The sequence below is a fragment of the Harpia harpyja genome, chromosome 22, assembly GCF_026419915.1.
Source record: "Harpia harpyja isolate bHarHar1 chromosome 22, bHarHar1 primary haplotype, whole genome shotgun sequence".
In the NCBI taxonomy this organism is placed as follows: domain Eukaryota; kingdom Metazoa; phylum Chordata; class Aves; order Accipitriformes; family Accipitridae; genus Harpia; species Harpia harpyja.
The window spans coordinates 18,919,761-18,947,139 of NC_068961.1; the positions used below are offsets into that span (position 1 = coordinate 18,919,761).

The 27,379-nt window shown below is 39.8% G+C and overlaps 1 protein-coding gene across 1 annotated transcript; it reads right to left on the bottom strand.

Moving 5' to 3' along the window:
* Positions 1–1,344: 1,344 nt before the first annotated feature.
* Positions 1,345–25,553, bottom strand: UPF3A (UPF3A regulator of nonsense mediated mRNA decay). The gene is made up of 9 exons (XM_052773767.1): positions 25,430–25,553; positions 23,377–23,483; positions 15,365–15,463; positions 15,159–15,269; positions 11,661–11,716; positions 11,411–11,569; positions 9,488–9,648; positions 5,790–6,084; positions 1,345–2,837 (listed from the first exon to the last, which is right to left on the bottom strand). Exons 2-9 carry the CDS (start codon positions 23,408–23,410, stop codon positions 2,664–2,666), a joined length of 1,089 nt encoding a protein of 362 aa, XP_052629727.1. The 5' UTR covers positions 23,411–23,483; positions 25,430–25,553; the 3' UTR covers positions 1,345–2,663.
* Between the last annotated feature and the right edge of the window lie 1,826 nt (positions 25,554–27,379).

Here is a 27,379-nt window from a genome sequence, read left to right on the forward strand (position 1 = left end):
ACGGTTACGCGGTGTGAGGGCGGAGGGGGGCGGGGGGGGGGGGAGTGGGCCCGGGCAGCAAAGGTCGGTGTGTTCGTCGAGCTGAAGGCGGGCTTCGTGTGGAGGGAAGGAGGCTGAGGGGCAACCTCGCTGCTCCCTGCAGCGTCCTGAGGAGGGGACGTGGCGAGGGAGGTGCTGAGCTCTTCTCCCCGGGATCCAGCGATGGGACGCGTGGGAATGGCTCAAAGCTGCGCCAGGGGAGGTTCAGGCGGGACATTAGGAGGCATTTCTTTACCGAGAGGGCGGTCAAGCCCTGAACGGGCTTCCTAGAGAGGTGGTCGATGCCCCGAGCCTCTCAGTGTTGAAGAGCCGTTTGGACAATGTCCTTAATAACACGCTATAACTTGGTCAGCCCTGAAGTGGTCAGGCAGTTGGATGAGATCATCGTCGTAGGTCCCTTCCAACTGTTCTGTTCTTCTTCCTACCTTCTCCTTTCCCTAACGGTACGTGCTGAGGAAATCCCTGATGACATTTCTTCCCACTGGCAGAAGGGATCGAGTGGGTAACCGTGTCCCAGCCCAGGCATTGGCTCTGTCGCTTTGTGGGAAGGAGGCATGTACCTCCTGATGGGGGCGAGAGCTGCAGATCATCTCAAGATAATTTGACCATCTGATCAGGCTTGCAAAAAAAGATGTGCGAAGTGCAGTTTTTGAAAGTCTTCTGTGCTCATCCAGTTTAGCTGGGTTTCCGCACCACCTCTGACACTATAGTGAGGCTCAAAAATCAAGCCTGGGTGAAGGTGGGCGAGTAGCCTGAAAGCCACCATTGGCCAAAAGATACCAAGCTCAGGCTTGCGAGCATATGCAAAATCACAGCTTTTCTGTGTCCTGCTGGTCCCTCTCCGAGGTGAGACCCCTCCTCCAGCCACCCCGGGGCATCCAAACGGGTGGGAAATACTTGCTTTTGAGCAGACTCTTATCTGGTGAAGATCTCAGCTCTGCCTGGCTCTGTTGCAGGAGAACTTTCCAGGCAAGCCTCCTCCTCCTTGGACCGAGCTGGGCTCTTTCGCTGAGGGGAAAGCCAGCCCCGTGCTAATGCCGACTCAAGACAAAATCCTTTCTCTGCAGTCTGGATGAACTTGGCAAACAAGATAAATTTTAGATGGAGCTAAACCCAAATGATGCTCTAACAGCAGTTTTACTTAACCTTGAAGTAATTTTAGTTGGCCGCTCATGTACATAGCTTGACATTAAAGTTCTCAACTGTATTTTTATCTGCTTCTGAACAATACAAAGTGGCATAGCATCTTACTTAATTTTTCTAGAGTAATAGATGAAAAAAATCGCAGAAGATCACATCTCAAAATCATAGTCAAAATCTTTTTGCTTTTATTCTATTTAATGCATAATATCTGGGAAAATACAATAAATAATTTTTCAATCTAGAACAATTAGATGTTATGCTTAATAATAAAATGTTCAAAGAGGATGTAAAAATAAATTAATATCTTAAAATTTAACTTCAACGACAAAGCAGGTCTCAGTTTCAGACAACTAAGAAATTTTCAGCCATGAAAGATAAATGAACATATTCTGCCCTTCTGTAAACATGCGGCTACCGTTGAAACCAATGGAAGATATATATATACACACACATATATATACCGATGTGCCTGCATCAGAGGGCAGAATTTGGCCTAGATCTTACAAAATGGTAGTTTGCAGTTGACATTCATGTGTGTTTATTTTTTTAACAAATAGAACTGCAGAGCATTCGCATATCATACATTTTCCAAATCCTGCAACTGGAACTTATATGAAACATTAGCATATTAAAAAGTCATCACTGTACAACCACTTTTTTTTAAAAGTCAGTGTCAAAAAACATAAAAAACAGCTAATTTATTAAAACCAGATATACTGTATAAGTGCTGAGGTTTGCGTTAGCTTTCTTCTGTTTTAAGCACAAGAATCTATTAAAACATAAAAGGCAAAAGTGGCTCAGAAAATGCAAAACTCTCTAACAACATACTTGTAGCTTTACCAACACTTATCTGACGCTATAGTTAATTGAAAAACAACGTAAACACAATGAGGTACGGATACCAACGGACATTTCTCACAACTGTGCAAACTGTGGGCCTCATCCTGCAAACACTGCTGGCTCCAGAGCTTCCTCCCAGGGCTGGTCCCACCGAGTCCAACAGCAACTCCCTGCAGCAGCCTCTGCCGCTGCCATTTGCAGGAAGGGGTCCTGTGACCCTCACGTCATGCACCAAATACATTTAAAGTGCCTCAGATTTCAAGCTGATGCAAATTTATATTTTGTTTCTTTAGACTTGAAAAGGTGAAATAGCTTCTGAAAAGTCTTATATAAATACTCCTTTAAAACTATTACTTTTTCTATTTCAAGGTAAATCTAATAAAATATTGAACTGCTTTTAAATGAGGCAAATGGTGTTTGCACTGCTTTTTGTAAAAAAGCAACAATACTCCTTTGCTGTAAGATACTTTATACATCTCCAGTCACTCTTCCCTTTATTTTACAGAAAGTAAGAGGCAGAGCTATTATAATTTTGTTGGTGCAATCGCCTGTGGAATTCTGAAACAGCCCTGTGGAATTTTTTTGTGATGACACTGAATCTTAAGTTCATCCCTTTTCACAAGTCTTTCCTCCCGTTTGTTTTATTCTGCTTCTTCGCTCTTCTCAGAACCACCGCCAGCTGAATTATCTGCCTCGTACTTTTTATCAAGGACATCTTCAAAGGATTTCCCACTGCAGTCATAGGTTTTACTTGTAGATCCCATATGTGTTCGAATGCGAGCTCCTGGCTGGTATAACTGCATGGCTGGGCGATCCTAGAAGGAAGGAGATGTGGTTAATGCTCTGAGAAACCCGTGTGGGATACATATGTGGGATTTTAAAGCGATGAATGTTTGTGAAGAAAGTAGATTTTGTGTTAAATCGCTTTACATTTCGTAAGACCCAGGAAAAAAATGGAGTGTAATGAAAATTGACTCAGTATTTAGCATCTGTCTTGTTTATAACACTATTCTTGGGAGCCAAGCATTTTGAATAAATGAAGCAAGCTGTAAAAATTAAAGGCCCTATGATACAGTTAATGTAAACAAGAAGAAATACTGCAGACAATTATCAAACACAGTATTACAGGTAAAACCAAAAAATGCTGCTAACTTCACTAACATCAACCCAGAAGAACAACAGCCTGCGCACTTGCAACTCTGCAGATGAACGACAAATACTAAACATAAGCATAAAAAAGTAAGACAAACCAGAACAGTTTAGCAGGTAACAGCTAGAAAATTATCCTCAACTGAACTTTACCAAGTGGTATGTGTGCAATGCTCTTCAAATCATCAATCATTACCACAATTTAAACATGGCATGCACATTTGAATTACATGTATCAAAATAAAATTGCACATTTATTGCTCCACTTCATCATGCCTTCCATACTGAGTATGAGAGCAGGGGAATTCACCTGCTGATAATAAACAAAGTAAGTACAATTTGAGCACGTACAGGCTTTGGGAGTGACCCAATCATACACATGCTGATTTGATCACTGGAAAATGGAAGGAGCCAGTTTACAAGGAAGACACCTCAAACATGCAAATGGTGATGTTCCGTAGCTCTTGAGAGCACTTTTTGTTCTTGAAATTTCAATAATAAAACATACTGTTTAGGAACTCTGCTTAATAAGTCTTTTCCTACTAAGAGTATTTTACTCTCACAAATACCAGTTTTTAATGTTATGAAGCAACCCATTCACCAAAACCTGAGCTTTTTGACCAAAGTCTTCTGTTAAGTTTAGCAAACAAAATTAAACAGCCTATTTTAAGACAGTGGCAGAGCACTGAAATTGTCCTACATCAAACTATATTAATTTCCAGTTGCCTTCATAATTTGAAGTCATTCTGATCTTTTGTTCTTTCATTCTGTTTTCTTATTCCCAATACACATTTTCCCTTTTTCTTTCTTTTTCCTTCAACTCTGTCTTTTTTGCTCCACTTTTTTCTCCATCTCTTTAGACCAGGTATCTAGATTCAGTATTGGGCCATACAACTAGATCATTCTAGTTAGTGCTTTGTGGTGTGGTATGAAATGCATAACATGTATCTTTCTACATCACAAACAGCTGCATAAAACTAGATCCTCTGACAAGCAGTGCCCACTGGAAAGTTTATGATAAAGGGTCCAAACGATTTTTCATATCACAGACTCTGTACTTCACAGTTCGCATGAAAGCTAGCACAACTGTTACTGACGCTGGAAATTGCCTGTTTTCTAATTAATTCTTACAAACTTCAGAAAGCAGCTCGATCTCTGCCTAAAAACTTGTGTTGGCATTGTTAATTCTACTGGTAAGTTGGAAAACTCAGCCCCTAACTCTTACCTACATGATAAATACTCTAAGGAAAAAAGTCACCACACTGCAAAGAACTTTACTGATATTGCTTATTTTGTTTAAGGAACAAATCTAGCACTTGAAGCGTGCACTAATCCACAGACTCAGCGAGCTACTAGAAGTGCAACAGGAAGAAATAAAAAGGAGGCGGCTTCTTAAGGCTTGGCAAAGGGCGCCCAAGACCCACCATCCAGTTCCAAGGTTGCAGATTATTTCATCAGACTTCAAGAGCAGCGTGGCAAGCAGGAGGAAAATTGTCTTTCCCATCTTCCTGTTTCTGAACTAGCCATTTTTCTGACTGTTCTACAGCTTGAGCCGCCGGTGTGTGCGGAAAGTGGCTGATGTGTATATGCAGACAAATCTCACCCATACCGCCCAGCTGACCTTTGCGTAAACAAAAAGCGGGGCACACCAGGCTTTCTGTGTTTGCACAAGGTGACTTGCTTGACGCGCGCAGCAAGTCCACCTGGACTTGCTCTATGCACACTCCATACAGACTCGCTCGGCATGTGACCACTTTACTCCTTGTCAGCCTTAGCCCACATCACAGATCAGTCACTTGGTTTGAAAGAAGAGTTTCACATACAGAATAAATTTCTACACAAAACAGTGTTTCGGTCATCTTTTGTGGAAAATCTAGGATCAGAAAGGGAGAGAGAATGAGGGTAACAAGGAGAGCCACCTCCTGAAAAGACCCTGAAATCAGGCATTCTGAGAAAAATTATGCCCATGTCTCTGGGAGACAATAAGGGACAGCTCTACTGCACACCCTACTACAGGCCCCGCTTGCACTGGTTTTGCACCTGCTCTTTCCCTGACAACGACCACGAGAATAATTCGTCCTAACCAAACAACAGGCTTTTCATACTGGCAGGTATACAATACTGAAGAATTTGCACATTCACACCCTCTAAATACAATGGTCTCTAAATTAGCTATTTATTTAAGTCCTTATAGTTCCTCTACCGAGCAATGCCTGGCTAATCCACAATTACTTTATGAGCTGGGTAATGGAAGTACATTTTTAAAAGACCAGCATGTCACAGTTTTAAAATTTCATTACTGATCAGAAGTATAAAAATCTTTCAATACATTCATAAAATACAAGGCTTCCAAGAATAGCGTTCTAAAAATGCTAGGGTTGAAAGGAAGACAAAAAGTCTTTTATATATTGTAAATATGAGTGAGCAGAGACCTGTAACCTTATTTTAAATGCTGTTGTCCTCTGATAACAGTAGGAAGTAGTCTGCGTTTTACTGAAAATGAAATAAAGAACTGCTTTTTTTGAAAAAGCATATTTATGCTGAGTTTGCAAAAGCAAAACCTGTGATCTTGAAGCATATTTAACTAATGAAAGATTATCCTAAATGAATAAAAGAACCTTATTTCTTATGCGCTCCTTTTTGGATGCCATGTCATCACACTTGTCCTCTTTACCCAGTTTGTCTACTGCCTCCACAGTGAAGCTGTAGTTGTAGTTCCCTTTCTTTCCTCTGTCTGGGTTGTATCCTTTCCCCCATTTCAGCTCTTCTTCATTCCTTCTCACAAACTTGTCAAACTCATAGTGAGCTCTATGCTTTCTGCCATCATCCAATCGATACCTTTGTCTTTCAGGTTCTTTTTCTCGAAATCTTCTCTCCAAATCTCTTTGCTCTTTGTCACTATCATTTTGTGACCTACGAGTACGTATAAAAAGAAAGAAAATCCAAGCAATTAACAGTAAAACAAAACTGCTGAAGGATGCAATACAAAGCCTTCCTTTGACTTCAACAGTATTCAGATCAATTGTATGGCAAGGCTGGTTTCTTCTCATTAAAAAGAGGTTATGTGCAATTTTGCTGAATGTCTCATCCACGTATGTCCGGCCCTTGACTATGCATTCAGTTCAAAATAGCGGACAAAGCTTTGCAAGCAAAATCAGACTTTTGTGCAACTGTTGTGGAAGGCACATTCTTCAACTTTTATCCCTCTTTCCAGTCCCATAAATAGTTCCCCAATACTCTTCACATACATACATGCTGCATGATTAACTCTTGTGGCCTGTTCTTGAGGTGACTCATGTACATGAATATTCCCTGAAATGGGAACATTCAGGGCCTGAAGGAATTGTGCAGGTATCATGTATCAATGTGTAAAGTTTTATGATGCTAACAAAAATTATTCACTGACATTGCAACTTGCAGAACACATTTGTGAAAATGAAAACTTATGTTGCAGGCTTTTGTTTATTATGTCTCCAACTAATTTAGCCTACCTTTGTATATTTTACTTAGGCAAAAGACCATTACCTTACCACAACATAATACTTAATTTCTGCTATGCTGCAATGGGTCTATGTTATAAAGACTATTAGTTTGCAACATTTTGCTGCCTGTCTGATACAATTCTCAGCTCTCTTATTCACTTCATTGTTCCTGTTCAGCAAGCGGGTGCTTCTCTCATACAGCCAAACTGCAAATGAAGAAAGATTACAGAATAGATTGAACTTTAAAAGGAGCAAACACAGGCAGTTTCTTTTTATATATTACATATGTATAAATACTTAAAATTGAAACAGGAAAGTTGCTTTTGACAGTCTGCTCACAGTTTGGGAATCAGCAGACAGAATCAGAGAGGATGGAGATTTTCTAATGCTGTAGTGATCAAATTGTGATACGCTTCTCATTTCGAATGGTTTAATATCAATAAAAGTTTATCTTTCTATATCACTTTTTTTTTTTTTAAATAACAGGACTGTGAAAATTGTCAGCCTCTGCCATGAACTTGGGCACTGGTGGGGCTGCCAAGACAAGGGCCCCATCTCGGGAAGAGCTGGAGGTCAGCAACAAAACCCGAGTGACAGGTAAGTTACTCAGCACTTTGCAAGACTGTGCTTGTGTTAGCTATAACACATTCACCAAGTGGAAGCAACGTCCCAGCTGTCACAGACACTTGAATCAATCACAGTTACAGAGATACTGTACCTGTAGCATAGATACATATACATAAAATACTGTGTTAGCTCTCAAGCGGTATGTGGCTGTAAGTTGTTTTGTTTCACATTTAATATGCTATTCTAGACACTAACTCCAAATCCTAGCAAGGCTCAGAGCGTGAGCTTCCAAAAAGCCAGAAAGACACACCTCCACTTGGTGCTGCAGCATTGCCTGGTACCCGTCTCTTCCCCTGCCTGTTACTGTGGGTGAGGAAGGAATGGATGGGCCTGGAGGTAGGCAGGTGACAGGGATACAAGCTCCAGTTCAAGAGTGGTTAAAGTTTCTTTCTAAAATTCAGTCACGGCGAACAGGCAGGCAAGAGTGGAAATGGCAGGGTACAAATTACAGGTAGAAGAGAAAGTTACACAGCCAGAGAAAGCAAGCAGAAATGAATGGAAGGGAATGGAAGCATACTTCTGTTTGGGATAGTTTCAAATCTGTATGTGACCATGTACGCTCATGCACCTACTGAGGTTTTAATTTGTGGTAGAAAGCTATTGCTACTGAGCCTTAAAACATGGATTCAAACAGGCAATTCAGTCTCTTCCATGTAGAGTTGGAAGTTAAGAGTTTATTACTGATTCCTGAGTTAGTGACAAAGTAGGTTCAACTTTAATTCTCGATTCAGCTGAAATAGCTCATAGCTTGCTACCTAATCACACCCACTAATAATCATGATGAAATGAGCACTTGGAAAGACAAGGTAACACTTACTGTACCTGCGCAGCCAAAAGGATTCTGTTTTACACCTGGAAAACCTACATTAATGCCTTATTAAACTTACAGGATCAATAGTAAAAATGTTACATGGCACCACCAAAAGCTTCATACATAAAAAGCCTTATTAGCATACAACTGACTTGCCCCTGCAAGTGTTTCTGTTGAGCCTGTTCTGTTTTCCTTTGTTGAAGAACATCAACAAAAGAGTTGCTGAATATTTTCAGTTTCCATTAGAGAATGTGAAATGAAAGTTTTCAGCATCTTTTAGGACATACTGAACATATTGAAACATTAGCCCATGTCTGAAGTCCTTAGTCAGAGACAAAAAAAGATGAATAACGCATGTAGGATATTATTGGTGAACCATTTCTTCAATTAGCAAATTCAGTGGGTTTATTTTCCAGTGTTCAAAGTTTCTTTATTTTTCCATTTGCCATTAAGAGAACATTTGCAGCTCCTGCATACTTTTCATAAAAATCAAGAACCTATGTGGACAAAGATAAAATTTAAACTACTTAGAATAGGCAGGTAGCCTGCAAGGCTCCTAGAAAACAATCCCAAACTTCCTCTAATACTTCATATATAATAACTTAGGTAACTAACTTAAATGCTCAAGCTTGTCCCTATGTACTGCAAAGTACTTTGGAGAGCTTAGCTGAACAACTCTACTGAAGAACAAAGTATTATTTATCTCAGCTGCATGTTATTCTTAGTTATGTATCTTACATGTTTCACGGCTGAATCCTGCTTGCAATGGGACACATGTGCCAAAGGACAAGAGAGAGAACCAACTGCTGAAAACATCTGCAAGACATTTCCAGGCTACAGTAGTAACAGAACTGAGCTGTACCTCTTGTTCCTACTATTATATTTGTAACACAAAAGGCAGTGGGGGACAGAAACAGCCTTCTGCATGTATCTATCATAAGGCTATCATTCACACCTTAACTATTCTGCCATCGTCCCATTTACTAAACAATCATATGTTTATTGCAGCAAAACCAAGGAAGGAAAAGTAAGGCATCCTAGCCAATTTAGTCTTTGACATCAGTAATGGAAGGAGGGCCTTACCCGAGCTCTTAATGGGCAACAGGTGAAATAACAGTGAAACTCTGAATGACTTTTCACGCAGAAATCCCTCCAATCTGGGATTTCAAAACATTTCACAAATAACAAATTGCATCCACTAATACTGCCATCAGGTCAGTAAGCTGTTACTAAACACACCTTTTACAAAAAGGACAGCGAGAGATTTGTTCACACAGAGAATGAAATCAGTTCTTTGCTGACAGCCAGTCAAGGCACCACTTACATCATGTTTAAGCCTTGAGATGAAAGCATTTAGGATCTAAATTGAAGCCTAAAAGATATATATATTACTTACTTTTCCTTAAGTTCTTTTAGTGAACCCTCCAAAGATTTGGATTTTATACTCCCAGATCCAGGTGATTTATCCCATTTGTTTTCCTCAATGTCAGCTTCTTCACCTTTTTCTTTGTGCTTTTCACTGGCCAGTTCATCTCCTTTTTCAGGCTTCTTGAGAAGCTAAGAGATACTTGTTTATATTATTATGTGAAATTATTCTCCTCTGTTGTAACAGACATTTTAACAATGTATTTAATATATCAGTAACTTTTCAAGATTGAAGATATCTTATTTAAATGCTAGGAATGTATTTTACAAAGTATGAAATTTAAAGTTATTTAAAAAGGGCAGTTTACTTTTGCTAAGGAGTGACAGTCATTAACAGGCATTCAACTGCATACTTTTTAATATGCTGAGAATACTGGAGAAAGCACTTACCTACTCTTCTCTCCTGAGTTTTATATATAAAGATATTATTATGGTCTATGATTTCTTAGAAATCATGTAACAGAGCTCAATGTCATTGACAATAAAATAAGTAGAACCTCTACAATACTACAAAGAGAGCAGGATTAATACTTCACTCCTTGAAATATTATATATAAAATGTGTGCCACATTAACTACTTGGGATAGACTGGCATATAGAAGTAGGTGCTTAGTATAAATACACCCTGACAGAAATACAGACTGAGGAAAAAATTATAATACTAGCAGAAAAGATCACATTACATTTTCACCTGGGAGATTAAGATTTTCAAGAAGTCTGTTCCTTTCACAACAAATAACCCACACAGGGCTTGAGCAGCGTCTAGCATTACAGGAATGAACTTTATAGAAGGACCCACTGTCTCAAACTATTTCTCTAACATTTCAGGTATAAGCAGAACATCTCATCAGTCTTTTCATTCTACCAGTTTTTCCTGAAATGAGCACAGGTTATTCTTCTCCAATATTTAAAACTTCTACAATGTTTCTCAGGTAGTATTTTCCTCTTCTTTCGGAGACAGAACTAGCTTTCAAGGTTACATCACCACAGTTATGTCATAAATACTGGGGTTTTTTGGACAACCAATTTTGGGTAATACATTTTAAGAAGCGAGTCCCTTTTCTTCTGAACTTCTACAGTGTTTTTCTTTATCGCCAGATATAAAAAAATTTGTAATTCAGCTTCACAACTTACTGTTTTTATACATCCAGGTGAAGGAAACTGTTGTCCAGGAAGAAAAGAGGAAAGAAGTACACAGCTCTGTGGCTTCTCCCCACCACAAGATCTGGAGTGAGTCTGTGTGTCCTTGTGTTAAGCTATAGACTCTTATACCAATTTTCCTCTTCAAAACAGCCTATAAAGCCTTTCCAATACCACAAAATTTAGTTCAGATGAATAGTTTTTATCTGTGTCGTCTTATACAAGGAAGGTTTTAAATGTCCAGACGTAATAGCACAAAATACACTCGCCTAAGTGAAGTCATTAAAAGCACACCCATTCAGATTGTTATAAGGCAGCGCAGCCTCAAATTAGCAAGACTTGGTTAAAGCATACTATTAAAATACATTAGTTCTGAGCGTAAACACAAAAAAACTCTCCGTGAATTTGGCTAGATGAAGATTTACATGACAGAAAGTGTTAAAGCCATATTTGCAATAATATTCCGACATGTTGGCACGGAACAACGTGGTTCTGTCAGGTATTGTTGGCATAGAATGCAGCAGTGTTGTATAAAGATATCCGAGTTACCTGCCATAACTGCATCAGCACATCATTGTACCTAAAGCAATTAGTCACACTTTCAAACAACGCTACTTAGTCAAAGCCCTGCATTACTCCTCCTTCCAGTCAAAACTGGTTTGGTATCTCCACACTGTATACTAAATAAACAGTGAGATACCAAAGGAACTTCTGCATAACTTCAACAGAATAATAATTTTTTTCATTAAGGTACCTTGATCCTTATTTCTTTTTCAGAAATTTTCTTCTGCTTCTCCACTTCTTTTCTTTTACGTCTTTCCTCTTCTCTGCGCTTTCTTTTCTCTTCTTCCCGCAGACGTTTCTTCTCCAATTCTCTCCGCCTTCTTTCTTCTCTTTTCTCTTCTCGTATCCTCTGAAGAATTCAAAATGATTAATTGTAAATTGTCCAATGGAAAACCACGTGAAACATAAATGTTGAACTTCAGGCAAAAGTCTGAACGTACCTGCTTTTCTAATTTTCTATTTTTAATATATTCCAAAAGGGGTGTTGTTCTTCTAGCTAAAACACAAAAAATTTGTGATATAGTGTTCAACTCCTAAAATATGTACTCATTTCTTTACTTTAGTACTAACCCCTTTTTTCTAGCTTTGTCTACAAGGGAGCCAAATAATTAATAAACCTATTTGTTTTATATATTTTTGAAGGCATTCCCACCATTCTGCTTTAGAAACACTTTGTTGCTTTTTTGCTGTTAGGGGTAGAAGCAACAGAGATATGTTGCATGATTATTTAATGTTTAATTAAAAATCGTATCTCTTCAGTTCAAGGGAATGGCTTGTTTCTCTTGCTCATCAAACGGTTATTTCACCAAAAAGGAAAGAAGTGTGTTCAGAATCTACTCCTACATTTTAACTTCATACATCAAAACCTAGCTATATTGCTGTTCATATGCAGCCCACATTACTGTAATCTCACATAGCACTTTTCAATCCCAGATTTCAAAGTACATCATTAAGGAAACATTTTCATTCTAATACAACATTTCCATTTAACTACCATTTAGCATTCACCTCTCCATGGGAAAAATGGGATGAATAAGAGGTGAGTGGTTTGTCCCAGGTTACATAGCAAAGTTATCAGCAGATTCAATAAAACTCTGGCTTCCCAAATAACAAATAAAATGCCTCATCTACTGAATCACACAGCCATTCTTATGTTACAGAGCTGTCTCTCCACACTCTGAAATCTAGCCTAAGCCACCATCCTGAACCATCCCAGAATTCTACAAAAACTTGGATAACATCATCAAATTATATATCATGTATAGCATTCGTGACTGTCAGTATTGAATTCAAACTTGAATTCATGTACTTACAGCTGTGAGTAGTTACAACACATTTTGTCAGTCTTGGATGTCCCAGGACAGAGTTACAGAAAATGTTTACTACTAGAAACTGCTCTACAGTTATGTATAGGATTCTTCCTTAAACCAGAAGAAAATTTCACTATTGGAATGTATGACAGGATTTGGAAGAAAAAAAGAAAAGAAAAAAAGGAAGAAATAAAGTTTTCATCAAATCTGAAATGGCATAGCCAAAATCCAGACACAATTCATATCCGAAAAACATTTGAATGTTTTTGTCTTGAAAGTATGAATATCCTGGGGGCAACCCATTCATTAATGATAAAACCTTATTACACAGTTATGAATGGGAAGGCTTGATAGGATTCAGTATTTATTTTTAGCAAGTATCAATGATCAAAAGCAACAATCAAAAAAGATTGTTGATTTGAGATCTTCCTCCCTCTATCCCTAGATTTCACATGCTGCCCCCCTCCCCCAGCCCTGTGCATAATTTCTGACAAATTTTAGGTCCCCAGCACCCTACCAGTTCCTCAGATTTGCAGCTCTGCCTCTCTCCCCTGCTCCCCTAAGTTCCCCTGTCTGAGCAGTGTCGGTCTCCGGGCACTTTTACATGCTGGAAGTGATCACAAATTGTAACTGGCGGGTCTGGGGAAAGGCTAAGCTGCACTGGGAGTCCAGAACTTGGCCCTAGTCGTGACTAAGGCTGTGATGCAAGAGGTTTAATCAGAAATTATAACTTGAAGTTCAAGGGAGAGAAGCAGTGTGATGAGTCCTATCAAAAGAGGAGGGCGAAAAAGAATGTTTATCAAACCTGAATCTTACCCATCTTATTTATGGGCCTTACTACAAACAAAAATCTAAGCAGTGTTTCTTACAATGTTTAAGAAATTCTACAAGAAAATAAATTGCAAAATGAAGACGTGTGTCAGCAATAACTTTTATATTTTATCTCGCTCTCTGTATACAAACAAGCCAGAAGAATGAGCTTATCTTCATCTTCTTACAGAGAAAATCTGTTTTATATTTCTCTGTCTGAAACTGATGAGCCAACACATCTGACAAGATGCGTAAAACATGTCAGTTTGCAGTAACACTACCTGGAGAAATGCTGAGAATGTGAAGCCCAATTCCACCAGCAAAGTCCTGGGCACATCTTTCATTGACTTCAGCAGGAGTAACACCTTCGAAACTGGACATACAACTAAATCCTTACTTAATTTTGCTATGAACATGCTATCCACTGAAGCAATCTTTGGTTTTACATTGATAGCAATGGCCACAGTTTTGAATAGCAGAAAAAAGCAAGCAACTAACTTGATTTCCTGTGATTTAACAGAAACAAAACATTAAAACTCCTAATGTAAAGCTGACTTCAGCCAATATTGTTACTCAGAAATCTGCAACTCTCAAGACTAATCATTTTTATTGCTAGAATATTTTTAAGTTAATAAATCTTTCTTGAAACTGTAAACTTTTTGTGAAGTTCTTTAAAAATTTTGACTGCTTTTACTCTGCTGTCAAATACTAGGGAAGATTTGGGGTAAATAAAAATTGTTGGGGAACTTCCCTATCTAGAGCAGCAACAAACAAGTTTTATTGATAACAGAATTATCTAAATACCCATACTTCTAACATTTCCATTTACTCTAAATTGTTGAAGTTCCAAATTTCTCCAGTCAACTCTCAAACAGGAGTAACAAGTGACAGGACAAAAGGAAACGGCCTCAATTTGTGCCAGGGGAGGTTTAGATTGGATATTAGGAAAAATTTCTTCACTGAAAGGGTTGTCAGGCATTGGAACAGGCTGCCCAGGGAAGTGGTGGAGTCACCATCCCTGGAGGTATTTAAAAGACCTGTAGACGTGGTGCTTAGGGACATGGTTTAGTGGTGGACTTGGCAGTGTTAGATTTACAGCTAGACTTGATGATCGTAAAGGGCTTTTCCAACTGAAATGATTCTATGATTCTAATCAAAAGAGGTGGCTACCTTTACACTGTAAAGAAATAATAGCAAAGGTAGATTTTTCTTTTCCTACTTGATCAATTGTCACACCTAAAGAAAGAGTAAGCGTTCTGCATGTTGTCACTTGGAGGTACAGCACATCAATATTCCATGTCATCCTGAAAGCTGCATACTGGCATTGAAGATTTCAGTGTTGATCTTACTGAAGATTCCCCCTGAGACTGTGAAAGCCATGCTGTATGCATACAGAAAACAAGGTGTTGCCTTACTCTAAAAGCTTTTGCAGAATCTTGACTGTGAGAACAAAGAGAGATCATTTCATGTTTCTCAACAAAAGCAGCTAGTATCAGGGATCAATTGTTAAGTATTCAGTTATTTTATCTTTTAAAAATAAATCTTCCATCTTTTAATACATCTGTAAGTATTCAGAAGTATTAAGGACCTACTTCTGAAGCCACTGTGCATGCAAAACTTCCAGTGAAGTCAAGCGATTCCATGCATAGAGACTTAAAAGAATAAGTGGGGTGTGTCCTGCCACTACGTGGCGAGCTAACAAAAATTTAACTGCAAATCTGTTAGACTGAACAGGTCAGCTCTTGCAGGTAATATCATAAAGATATAAAAATAATATATTTAATATTCTCAATAATAAGAAAAATCAAGAAAACAGACCAATGAGTTCCCTTGTTTTGGCCTCAATCTCTCCCAAAAGAATCTCAGGATTGGCACAGATTTTCTCTTCATCAGCACAATAGCTCTCTAAAAATTTCCTATATTCTGGATCTGTGAAGAAAAATTTTTGAATTATGTTAATACTTTGCAGTGCATGACAGAAATAGAATCTATTTTCCACCATGACGCCAAGAAAATATGTTTACCGTCTTCAATGCTCCCAGCCTTGGCATCTTTCTTCTTCAGCTTCTTTTTTGAAATCTTCTGGAATGGAGCAAATTCAACCACTGCAGGATACTCCAAACCTTAAAAGAGATCAGTGCTTAATTTTTTGAGGGGGAGAAACATTCCTATGTTCAATTAAGATTTTCAAAACTTTTGAAACTTGTGCTGGGCAGTCTTACTTGAAATGAAAAATGAGTGTTTCTACAATCCCATCCTAAACTTCTAATGAAAAATTACATGTAGCTGTATTTTAGATTCAAAACAAAATACATTTATATTTGAATTATATACATAAACATTAAAAATTTTTTAGACATGCTGACAAAGACTGTCAAAATGAAGATGACTGTTGTTGCACGATAAAATTATTGCAGTATCATTTATAATTCCCTTTTAATTCTTCACAGATATGAACTGATTAGAAACATTTATATAAAATCTCAGCCTGACAAGTGGTAAGTACTACTGGGAAATGAATCTGAAACAATTGAGTTGCTTCTGTAAAGTTCTGTTTGCAAAAAAGCTTAAAAAATAAATAAATGCTGGGTAACATGCAATAATAAAACATACCACCTTCTTTCAGAAGCAAAACTGTAAAACTCAGCGTGTAGAATTGTATGAAACTTCGTTTATGATGGACTACGCAACTTCTTGCCTGTGTTTACTGGCATGGATTCTTTGTTATGAGTTCTGCCTTAAATATTGGATTCTTGTTTGGACTGGAGTCAGAACTGTGTGTAGCTTTTGAATTTTGCCTGGTTTCCCCTTGCAGCCAGTTCAAGATTATACTTTGCTCAAGTCCACTGAAAACTTGGCTTAAATCAGTCAGAACATTTGTTAACCTTATTGAACCTGGTAATCCTTGTTTTAAGTTTAGCCTTATAAATGCAATGCTGCCATAAACCTCACCAGAAGGCACCTTTGATCAAAACTTGTGTTCTTTATTTGCACAATCATGCCAAACTGGCCAGCAGTGTCCAAGCTCAGTTTTGCAATGTACAGAATACCCTGGCTTCAGTCCAGCCCAGCCCAACACTGAAAAATGTGCTTAATTTAGGCAAAGTGAAGCCTTGGCAGAACCATAAAAACAGTTTCTTTTTAGTTTTTCATCTAAAACACACAGAATTTGAAATCTAGGAATCACACACTGAGAGGAATGTATTGTTCTCCATCTCTAGGAAAATCCATCCAAATCTGATTAGTTAGAATCCTATAGTTAGAAGCCTATAAAATATCTCAGGTAGGAAATGCTGAAGAGGAATTTGTTAGTTTGACAGACAGCTTCTTTAGAGATCAACTCTCTAGTAAGAGTGGACAGGAGTACTTTTCGCAGGACCTCCGCAACACTGAGTGTACAGAATAGACAATGTCTATACAAGAAACCCACAAGTCTATGCCTGTTTTATACAACCCATGCAATTTTTTACAGAACGTATGAGTGAATATGGCAAGGAACTACTAAAGGGAAACCACCATTTCTTGGCTATGGCAGTTTCATGCTACTGTAGGAGACGTGGATTTATCCACACCTACATTACAGAGTTTTTCCTTTACTGTTGGGCAAACTTTTGCAAACTGAACATTTTAAAGATGGCAATCAATTTTGTTGCTCTTGTTCTTGGAACTCAACTCAAGATGTCTGCGAATGCTCTAAAAAGTCAAGCTGTACATATCTCAGAGTGGGCAACCAAAATGATGAAGTCAAGTTTTTGTCTTGCTTTTTCAAAATGAGAATAAGTGGCACAACTTTATCTCACAAAAACACACTGAAGGTGTAACGATTCATGCTTGCAATGTGTTCGGTTCCTGTTGTGATGAACTGTGAAGCTTACATAAGATAAATTATCTTAATAGGATCTTGACAGTGTATTGCTTAAAGTACAAGAATGCAGATAAAGCATGCACACCACATAGACAAGCAAGACTGCAGGGACAAATATATTTTGCACTTCATTATCTTTTAAGTGCTAGATATTGATACATTTTTATGTAATTAACTGTATATTGAGGAAAAAACTGGTATAATTAGCAAAAAGGAATTAATGTTCTAAAATGGTATATGTATATATACATACTTAATATCTTACAAATAGTCCAACCTTTATTATCAATGAAGACATAGCCATCAAAGCGATCTCTAAAAAGAAGGATGTCCTCAGGATTTCTAAAGTTAATGTATGCTCTTGAGTAGAGATGAGGATAAAGGCTGCAACAAGAAATAAGTTTATTTTCTGTTATTTACTATTCTGTTCAGGACTAGGAAAAAAGTAAAACTACAAGGATCACGCTGCAATTTTCATCTTTGAGAACTGGCTACCTTAAACATGCATATCGAAGTCTTTACATATACATATCTAATTACATACATGACAAAAAGTAACTGAGCAACTGAGTTCCTGGATGCAACTGTGAAATTTATTCTGAACTGAAACAAATATTTCTAGTGTGTTTTGTCTCCCTAAATTGCAGAGCATATGCTTCCATTGTGCAGGATCAAAGCTTTAAGTCTAGTATTTCATGATTTAAGAGATATGAATAACAGCAGTGCTTCTGGGGAACTTCTTGGGCATGCTAAGATAGTCTTCTGTCGCTGAAACAGAAGTTAAGTAAAAGCATCCAGTGAAAGGGCAGTTGCCAAGCTGTCACTCCACCTTTAAGAATTATTAAATAACCTAATAATTGGCAAGATAATCCACTGAATTATATACAAATAAATAAACTCCCTCTGACATGCATGTGTATCAATATATATGCTATGTCTCGTTGTGAAGAACAATTACTGTGAAAATCCAAAGCATTCTAGCAAAAGAAAGAACAGGTACTTACCTAAAATAATTCTGATTCTTCAAGAATTTATTGGCATAGATCTCACCCCAAGGGTAAATATTTAATGTGCCTGATAAAAACCTCAGGGTTGGCACACCACCAACCACAATGAAACTGAGGTAATTTAATGAATTACCACCCATCAGCTAAGTTATTGTGAGTCATGGCACGTACATGCTTTAAACGCCCACAACTGTGATATAACAGTTTGGCTTAAACTGCCTTCAGTGATGGCTATGCATTACGCCAGGTTTTTGAACATACCTGAACATGAGCCCATAAATTTAAAATACTATTAATAATTCATAATATTATTGCCACACATGGCCCGTCTTCAGAGAAGCTCACCACCAGCAGCAGGAGACAATAAACACACACAGTTGCAAATGTATTTCAATCCCATAGCTATTTCAGAATCAGATTTCACAATGAGTGAGAAAGAGCAAAAATATGGGTTGGATCACAGGATCCACACATGTGGCAGCTCAAAGAAACAGTTACTACAAACCAAGTAATTTTTTCTTTTTCAAATGTGCATCCATATGGATCCCACTTTTGAGTGTTAAAAGTTGACCATAAAGAGCAGTGCTGTCAATAACTAACCAATGATTCTGTAAACCTACCAAATTTGTGTTTGGTATTGTAGCCAGGAGAAACGTTTAAAAAAAACTACAGGGCTTTTTTCATTTAGATGTTTTGCAAATACGAGCTATGGAGTGTTTCTACAGCATGCAGAAGATAAGCTGTCAAGAGTGCTTAGTGTATAAAAGCCTGATCACTGAGTGTTTCAGACCCCTGTCTTAGGCTTTTTACCCAGCAAAGTGTGCAATGAGCCTAAAAAAAAAACGCCTAAAAAACCCCACCTAAAATTCACTCTCTGAATGGGAAGCTGAGTAAACCTAGCAAACTGGAAATGCTTAGCACTGGCCTGCATATAAAATGCTATCTCTTACTCTGTGTTTCAGATACCTGACTTCCAACTGCTGCTCCCCACCCTGGATTCCCTCACCTATCCACTTTTGTACTTTGTATTCAGCAGTTATTGGATAAAATACAGCTTTTGCTCTTCAGGATTTTGCCTTCCAGCTGAGTCCTTCAGAAGGGCCACTGGACTCTGTGTGCCTTCTCCTTTTTTCAAGTAGCTACCAGCATAGACTTCATTCAGGACCTGAAATTCAGTTTTGAGGTTGCATGGTTAGTTTTATAATCAGACAGCTGGTTCTATTCTGCCATATGTTTGCTGTCTATAACGCTGCTTTCCATCTGTATCATGTTTTGGACAGATGCACTGCACGTGATGGTGGCATCTCTGGGATATCACTTAGAGCAATCTCTATGGAAATAACCCAGATGAGTCTGACTGTACACGTTTCTTCAGTACAACACACTATTTCTTTGTTTTCTGCCATGCATTCAAGGGTATTCAATCTTTTAGGTTACGTGTATTTCTATAATACTCAGTCTATCACCTCTTCAAGCCCTTACTTTTACGGTATTTTAGCGACAAACACATTCTAATAGTTTACTTCTATGAAGTATCTTTTAACACAGTCATGTAAAAAGATTGGTATACAGGAAAGCAATTTTAAGTAGTTATCTACAATATAAACAGCAACATGCAAACTATAAAAACAGCCAGCACATCTTAGTAAAAATACTTATCAACTTACTGATCATGGTGTGTGTGTATATATATATATGTAAACATATGTACTTACATGTATATAAATATATAGATCTCTACATTTAAATTTTGGAGTGTTAAATAAAGTCCTCCGTCCATTCATATATTACATAATAATTTTTGATCGAATGGCTAACTCCTCATCTACATTGTCACGTCAAGCTAAAATCCACTGGCCTTCATCCTCTTGTCTCTCACTTTCTGTGGCCATTCACATAGTGGATGGAACTGGCATAATTTTAAATTAACTTAGCCTTTCCTTTTTACAGATATAAATGAGCACAATTTGCCCGGCAGAGGAGAAGCAGAAATGCTGTGCAGTTGTGATGACAGACTGTCACTCATTCCGTCCAGAACATAGTAGTGGCGGTTCCCTTGAAGTTCTAAATGCACTGCCCCTTCAGAGCTGCAGTTCCTGGGTGCACGCTGCCATCCGACAGCGTTAATGCTATTTGCCTACAATAATCCCAAGTAAAATGTTGGGAAGTGGTTATGAAGGGAAAAGGAGGAGCGCTGTTTGCAAGAAGCTTTACCAATGTCTGTGATATATGGTATGGCATTGACTATTTGACTGGCTTTCACATGAGAAAAGCTCCTATGCAGATCTCTCTACTTTTATAACCTCACAACACTATTAACAAGTCCTAGCACTCAGCATTCAGTGCCAGTCCCAAGCAATGACCCAAACCCTGCAGGGCCAGAGCTAAATCACTTGACTGAAGTTTTAGAAGACTCAGAAACATTTACATGCTGACAAAAGAGAGTATCTGGGAAAAATAGTTAATATTTGGAGTCCGAGAACAAGACAGACTGTCAGGAAGGCAGAGTCTTTATTATCAGCTATAGATAGTGTGTCTATCCAACAAACATCCCTAAAGGCCATAGAATCAGTCACAGAAACAGTGTTTTCTTTGTATTTTAATGTCAATGTACAAGAGAGAATAAAGGTAATGCAATGAATCGGATGAATCTGAAAAAATGAACAAAACACAATGCAACAGTCACTTTCAGAAATTATTTTACTGAAATGGATGTAACTGAAAAAGTGTTATACATTCATGACATTACTTAAATGAAATTTTAAGAAGTTTTATAACTTGCCTATAATAAGACATTGTAAACTTAAAAGATAATCTTTAGACTGCAAAAACAGAGAAACTGGAGTTGATATACGTATCTTGTTTGTTTTGTCCTCTAGGGTGAGATGACCTTGGAAGTAAAAATGTAGAAACAGCTATAGTTAAGACCTCTCTATCCTCCCTCCAACAGGAACTAGTAGGTAAATGCTTAGGGAAAGTTTATTAAAAAGGGGAAACTATACACTGACACTTCACGTAGTATATAATTTCAGGTACTTGCAGCCTAGGGACTTTGTAATACAAAACTTGTATCCTTGTATTTAATAGGTTTTCATAGATAAATATTTGTCTAAATAAGTATTTCGCTAACTGCTCCTGAACCATTTTCAACCTCCATCATTTCTGGCATCAATTTCTGACAAGGAGCTCTACTTATACAAAAACATTTTTTTCTAGAGAGTTTAAATTTATGAAGGCAGAAGAGAACATGAATCCAAAACTGAGGAGGAAGAGAACATTTTTCTCCCAGATCATTATTTTATTACAGGGCTCATACACAGGACTGAAGGAAACTGACAATCCAAGTAATACATATCAGAGATACTGATGCTCAAAAAAGTTTAAAAACGTGTATTCTTTGCTTGCTGCATCTTGAAGTCTAGTAGCAAAACAATATAAGAAATACAGCTTTATTTTCTTCACACTTGTTATTTTTAATCACTAAGATCTGCTCTTCAAGGCAAATGAATTTTTAAAGTTTTAAGCATGTCCTCATCCCTCTACCAGAATGAGCTCCTGTGTCATACATGCCATCTAACAAACTTTTTTATATATACACGTTCTGTCCCTAGCTATATTAAAGTATACAATGAATAACACAGCGTGAGAGAAAAACCACAGCATCTTTCAGCAGTAACCTGACATGGATGCAATTAAACAAGTGGACAGCAAGATTTTTGAGTACTCCAAATTTCATCACATGGAAGTAGAGAGAAAAAATGAAACTTAATATGTACAACTGTTGTCAGTACCTTCTCTTTTCTAAGATGGCTGACTCCCTAAGTTCTTGTGCCAACAATTTTTCTAGAAAATTAAAATTGTAGGTTTTTTAACTATGTCCTGGCATTTGTACAGCTAAACACACTGAAGACAGAGACACTCTTCTTCAGAGAATTTTTGGTTTGCCTTTGCTATTTTCCCCTTATCAAATGAACAGCTGGGACAGAAGCCTTAAAGAGACCCATTTGGAAATACGGATGATGAGGTTCAGAAGAAAAATATAAGTAACTACAAAGACTTTCAATCAGACTAAACTCTCCTCTTCCCTAACTTCACATCCTTTGTGGTTCTACCAGAAAAACGGAAGCACCTACTATTTAGTTGCTGCACATATGTGTAACTGTCTAGGTCAGGCAACTGCCATAAAATTTCACTAAATAGATATCTGTTCCTTTCCAACTGTGGAACTGACTCTGAGAGAACCTATATAGTCAGAGTAAACCATCTAATAACATGGTGGTGGCAAGAAGTGGCAGTATCCTTTCAAATAATCAGCCCAGGAACTAGACCGTTCCAAGTGTAATTTGCCACAAACAATTCCATAGAAAGGAAAGGCTATCTGCTCTGGGTGGGATCACCTGTAACTTTAAAAGTTGATCAGTGATAAACATCCAGGATCTCTCCGTAGTCAATGGAAGGAATCTGGTGCCTGTGGAGGACAAGTCATCGCACACTAAGATAGGCTAAGATGGGCAAGATGGATCTTATACTTCAGTTTTTCAGAACACATGCAGATGTAGCATACAGGGTATTTTGTTTATTATAATGGTTAAGTTCCTTCTGTCCTAGAAATTGTTTTGTTTGAAAGGAAACAGTATTCTACCACTATGATACCAAGTAAATTATATAAATATACTAGCAATTCTGATTTATTTTAAATCAGCCACTATTTCTTTTTTTTTTGTTTTGAATGTCACAAAAATGAATAAGACCAGCTTATCTGAAAAACTGTAAGACAAATACAAATACACGTAAGCAAACAAAGAAACTAAACTCAAATGGCACTGATGAAAAAAATTCTGTGATATTTCTCCTAGGTTGACTCTTTCTCACCGCCGATAAACAGCCTGTTGCATTTTACCAATGACAGTTAAAAGAAACATCAGAGTTTCAAATAAAATTATGTCCTATTCATACACAAAAATCTTATGTTTTAAAAACACCGGTGTAAAAGAAAAGGGCAGGAATGCATTGTCTCTGCATATGTATCCAGCTTTTCACAAATATTTTAACTAACAAAACTAAGGAAAAGGTCTTGATGGAAAAAATACATGATGTGGTATGTCCAAAATACGTTAATTAGGTTTTAAGCACCTGAAAACCTGCACAAACAGCTCATCCTCACCTGGGATCAGCAGTGCAAAACTCAAAATAATCATGGGCAGGTAGAGGATGTAGCTGTTCCTCCAGTTGCTCCTTAGTTAGACAAGGAGGAAGCCGTCGAATAACCACCTGCATATATAAAAGAAAATGGAGATTTATCTTTGATCTAAATACTGCAGAAAGAGACTAAACAAATCATATTACTCCACTTTAAAAGCTCTTCCTCGAATTGGGAACTTCAATTGGAGCATTAGCCTCCTAGTGATTTACCTTCTTCAACTTGCGGACAGATGGAACAATTTCCCTATCTCAGTTTCTGCTAACATTGTAAAATTGTAGGGTAACTGACATATTCTTATTAAGAGCTTGAGAACCACTGCAATTTAGCCAAGAACAGAAAATATTAACAAATAACCATAAAAATACATATTGACTATACAAAATGTTTACAGCATGTATTTTTAAAAATATTTAGTTTAAACCAGCTTTTAAGCCTTGTACACCAACAATATTTTAGTGTGTTAGGTTTATGTGTCCAGGTGCTGGCAGTGGGGGCTGCAGGGATGGTGTGTGTGAGGAGAGGCCAGCGCTGGCCTGTGCTGGACACAGCCAGCTCCAGCTGATCCACCGCAGGGCACAGCTGAGCCCCTCAGCTACGATGGTGGCACCTCTCGGAGAGTGTACTTAAGAAACGACAGAAAAGGCTGCGCAGCAACGCACGAGACAGAGGAGCGAGGGGAAAAAAGTGTGAGAAACAGCCCTGCAGACACCAAGGTGAGAGAAGAAGGAGGGGAGGAGGTGCTCCAGGCGCTGGAGCAGAGATTCCCATGGAGGAGACCGTGGTGAGGCAGGCTGTCCCCCTGCAGCCTGTAGAAGACCACAGAGGAGCAGATATCCACGCTGCAGCCCGTGGGGGACCCCACGCCGGAGCAGATGGAGATGCCCTGAAGGGAGCTGCAGCCTGTGGAGAGCCCACAGAGGAACAGGTTTTCTGGCAGGACCTGAAGCCTGTGGAGAGGTGCCCACACTGGAGCAGGTTTAACCTGAAGGACTGCAGCGCATGGAGAAAACCCGTGCTACAGCAGTTCATGAACAACTGCAGCGTGTGGGAGGGACCGCCACCGGAGCAGTTCATGAAGGACTGTATTCCATGGCAGGGACCTCATGCTGGAGCAGAGGAAGAGTGTGAGGAGGAAGGAGCAGCAGAGAGGAGCTGTTCTGTCCACAACCCCTATTCCCCATCCTCCTACACTGCTTAGGGGCAGAGGATGTAGAGCCTGGGGAAGAAGGGGGGAGGGCAGGAAGGTGTTCTGGTTTTAATCTTTGTTTCTCACCATTCTACTCTATTGCTAATTAAAAAAAAATTAGAGTAAATTAATTTTTTCCAAGTTGCATCTGTTTTGCCTGTGATGGCGCTTTGTAAGTTATGTCCCTGTCTTTGTCTCAACCCATGAGTTTTTTCATCTTATTTTCTCCCCCTGTCCTGCTGAGAAAGGAGTGAGGGAGCAACTGGCCGGGGGTCTGGCAGCCACCCAAAGTCAACCCACCACACTCGGGTAACCTGGCCAATAATAAAGGCCAGGAAACCGCACAGAAACCTTTGGGACAGAACGATGCCAGCACACAAAGCAGTAAAACGGCCACCGAGCTTCAGACAAGTCTATTCCCATTTCTTGCCAATATCTGAATGTCACCTGACTTAAGTTATAGTGATTTTCAGTGCTTCGGTTTTCCAATTTAGAAAACGGGAATAAACCAAATCTCACAGTACTCTATGTAAATATTCTTCGAAAAGCGCTCGAACAAAGCCAGGGAGAGAGAAGTGCTCCTGTCCTTGCTTTGCCACAGCAACGGCCAATCTTGATTTCTAAAGAATTAAAGGCGAAAAGGCACGCAAATCTGCAGCGCTGCCGCTGGGGATCTCAAAATACTGAAGCGAATAAACACCCTCACTCCGCAGATGAAGAAACGCCCGTTTAAACACCTGAATCTCCTGAAATTAAGACTCCGTCTGTGGAACGGGGCCTACCTGGGCCGCTGACATCTCCTCACCTCGCCCCCCCTCACCCCCTCACCTTGCTCAGAGCCGTTTTTTTCTCATCTCGCTGTTTACCCGGCGCCGGGTGAAGCGGTGGCGGCGGGGAAGATGGCGGAGGAGGGTTTGGCGAAGCGTCCGGGTCGCGGCGCGGCGACTCCCGCCTCAGCGGGGTGTCCATGGGCCACTTGTCGCGGCCGCCGACCCGCATCAAACCCGGCCCGGCCTCCCGCTCCGACCGCACGGAGGAGCCGCCTCCGCCGCCGCCCGCAGCCAGGCGGAGACCTCGCGAGAACTGGCGGCTGGCCCGGCGGAATCTCGCGAGGTTTCGTTTGGCGGGAGGGGCGGGGAGCGGCGCTCTCCCGCCTCGTCCCCTCAGCGGCCGAGGCTGCGGCGGGAGGTGTCGTTGCCGCCATTCCCGTCCTCCCTCATGGCGGGGAGAGGCGCTTTCAGCAGCCCCGGAGGGCCCCCGCTGTGCCGGGGCGACCGGGGGAGGACAGAGAAACTTGTCCGTTTCCCTCCCCTCACGGCCCCCATAGCCCTGGCTTGCTGAGGCCTGGCTCGGGCATCCCGCTGCCTCGTACAGCGGGATGGTCACAGCCACCTCGGGATGTGTCACCCAGGGTCTTAGCGTGCAGGGTCTGAAAGCTAGCCCGGTCCTGTGGAGAAAACGGGGTGGGAAAAGGGGCCATCACTCGTTACTTGCATCAGCTCACGAGTCTTGTGCCGGCGGGGAGTTTCTGTCAGAAGAGCAGTGCCTGCACCCAGGCAGCGCACAGCCAGCGTCAGCCTCTGAGGCCGCGCAGCTTGAGGGTTTTTCTGGCCGATGTCTCCCTGCCTTCCTGACCGGCTCCCCAAATTTCAGCTGCTGCTTTCGCTGTTACACAGCCTCACATCCCGTGGTCTTCTGCATCAACCCCAACAGCTTTTGGTAGATGTTTGGCATCTGATCTATCTTGACAAATAAATGTCTCTAATAAGGACGCGCAAATGGTTGTAGTCCATTCTCTGGCAGTGGCAAGTCCCTGGGGAGGTCACCAGTAATGAGCAGAATAAGGACAAGAACGCGGGAAGTATATAGCAATACAGCTTCAGAATAATATCTCACCTGCAAGCCGTCCCTGAATTGAGACACCCCCCCCCAGGGGAAACTGGTCTTCCAGGTGGCTGGTCTGGAAGTAAGTACTGACCCATCAATCAGATCAAAGCTTACTCAGTCCTAGATTGCAATCAACAAATTTTGCTATGTCTAGATCCAAAAAGTTTCTTAAAACTCCTGGGTGAGTTGGGATGTCTTGGACTACTTCTCCTAGGCTTGGTGACAGAGGCACAGCAAACACCGAAGTAAGGGCACGTGTCATGGGTGTACCAACGGACTCCTCTGGAGCTACTGAAACTAGACAGAATGAGCAAAAACGCCTGCAGTTTAAGCAGAATACACATTGCCAACCTTCAGATGCTGCTGCATTGTCGGTCCTCAAACAGCTGTCCACAACACAAAGGAAATACATGATTTGATGCAGAATAATAAAAGCAGGCGGCATTGGCCGAGGAAACTCTGAAATGTGTTATTCCTCTTCAAATTGTTTAGGCAATAGTACCTGGGAAGAAACTGTTGGAGCCATTTGCAGCAGAAATGTCTTGTGGGTTTCCAAACTTATTGTGAAAACCTTCAAGGCAACAGCCAGGTCGCCCCACTCTGGGACAAGACTGACCCTTGCAAGGGAGAGATTAGGTTATGTGACAGAGTGAGGATGTCTCTTCTGGGGACATGCTGATAAGCTACTCAACCTGACAGAGTCCTGGACCCTTGTACCCAGTGGCCAAAGCCAACTGAGGCAATGACTTGAAGCAAGAGTCAAGAACCTGAGGTCAAGTCAGGCCAAAATTAATAACCGAAGACCTCATGAGGACAGAGACAATACTCATTTTAGCTAGAACCAGGGTGAAAATAAGAATGTCAGAATAACCCAGAAAGGCACCAAGCACT

What these genes read in the sequence shown, in the direction of transcription:
- UPF3A (XM_052773767.1), bottom strand. Translation starts at nt 23,410, where the DNA reads ATGATTATTTTGAGTTTTGCACTGCTGATCCCAG. An exon ending in TTTTGCACTGCTGATCCCAG is followed by an intron (nt 15,464 to 23,376) that starts GTGAGGATGAGC and finishes ATCTCTTTTAAG; the next exon opens with GTTTGGAGTATCCTGCAGTG. An exon ending in CTAAAAGAACTTAAGGAAAA is followed by an intron (nt 6,085 to 9,487) that starts GTAAGTAATATA and finishes ACGTACTCGTAG; the next exon opens with GTCACAAAATGATAGTGACA.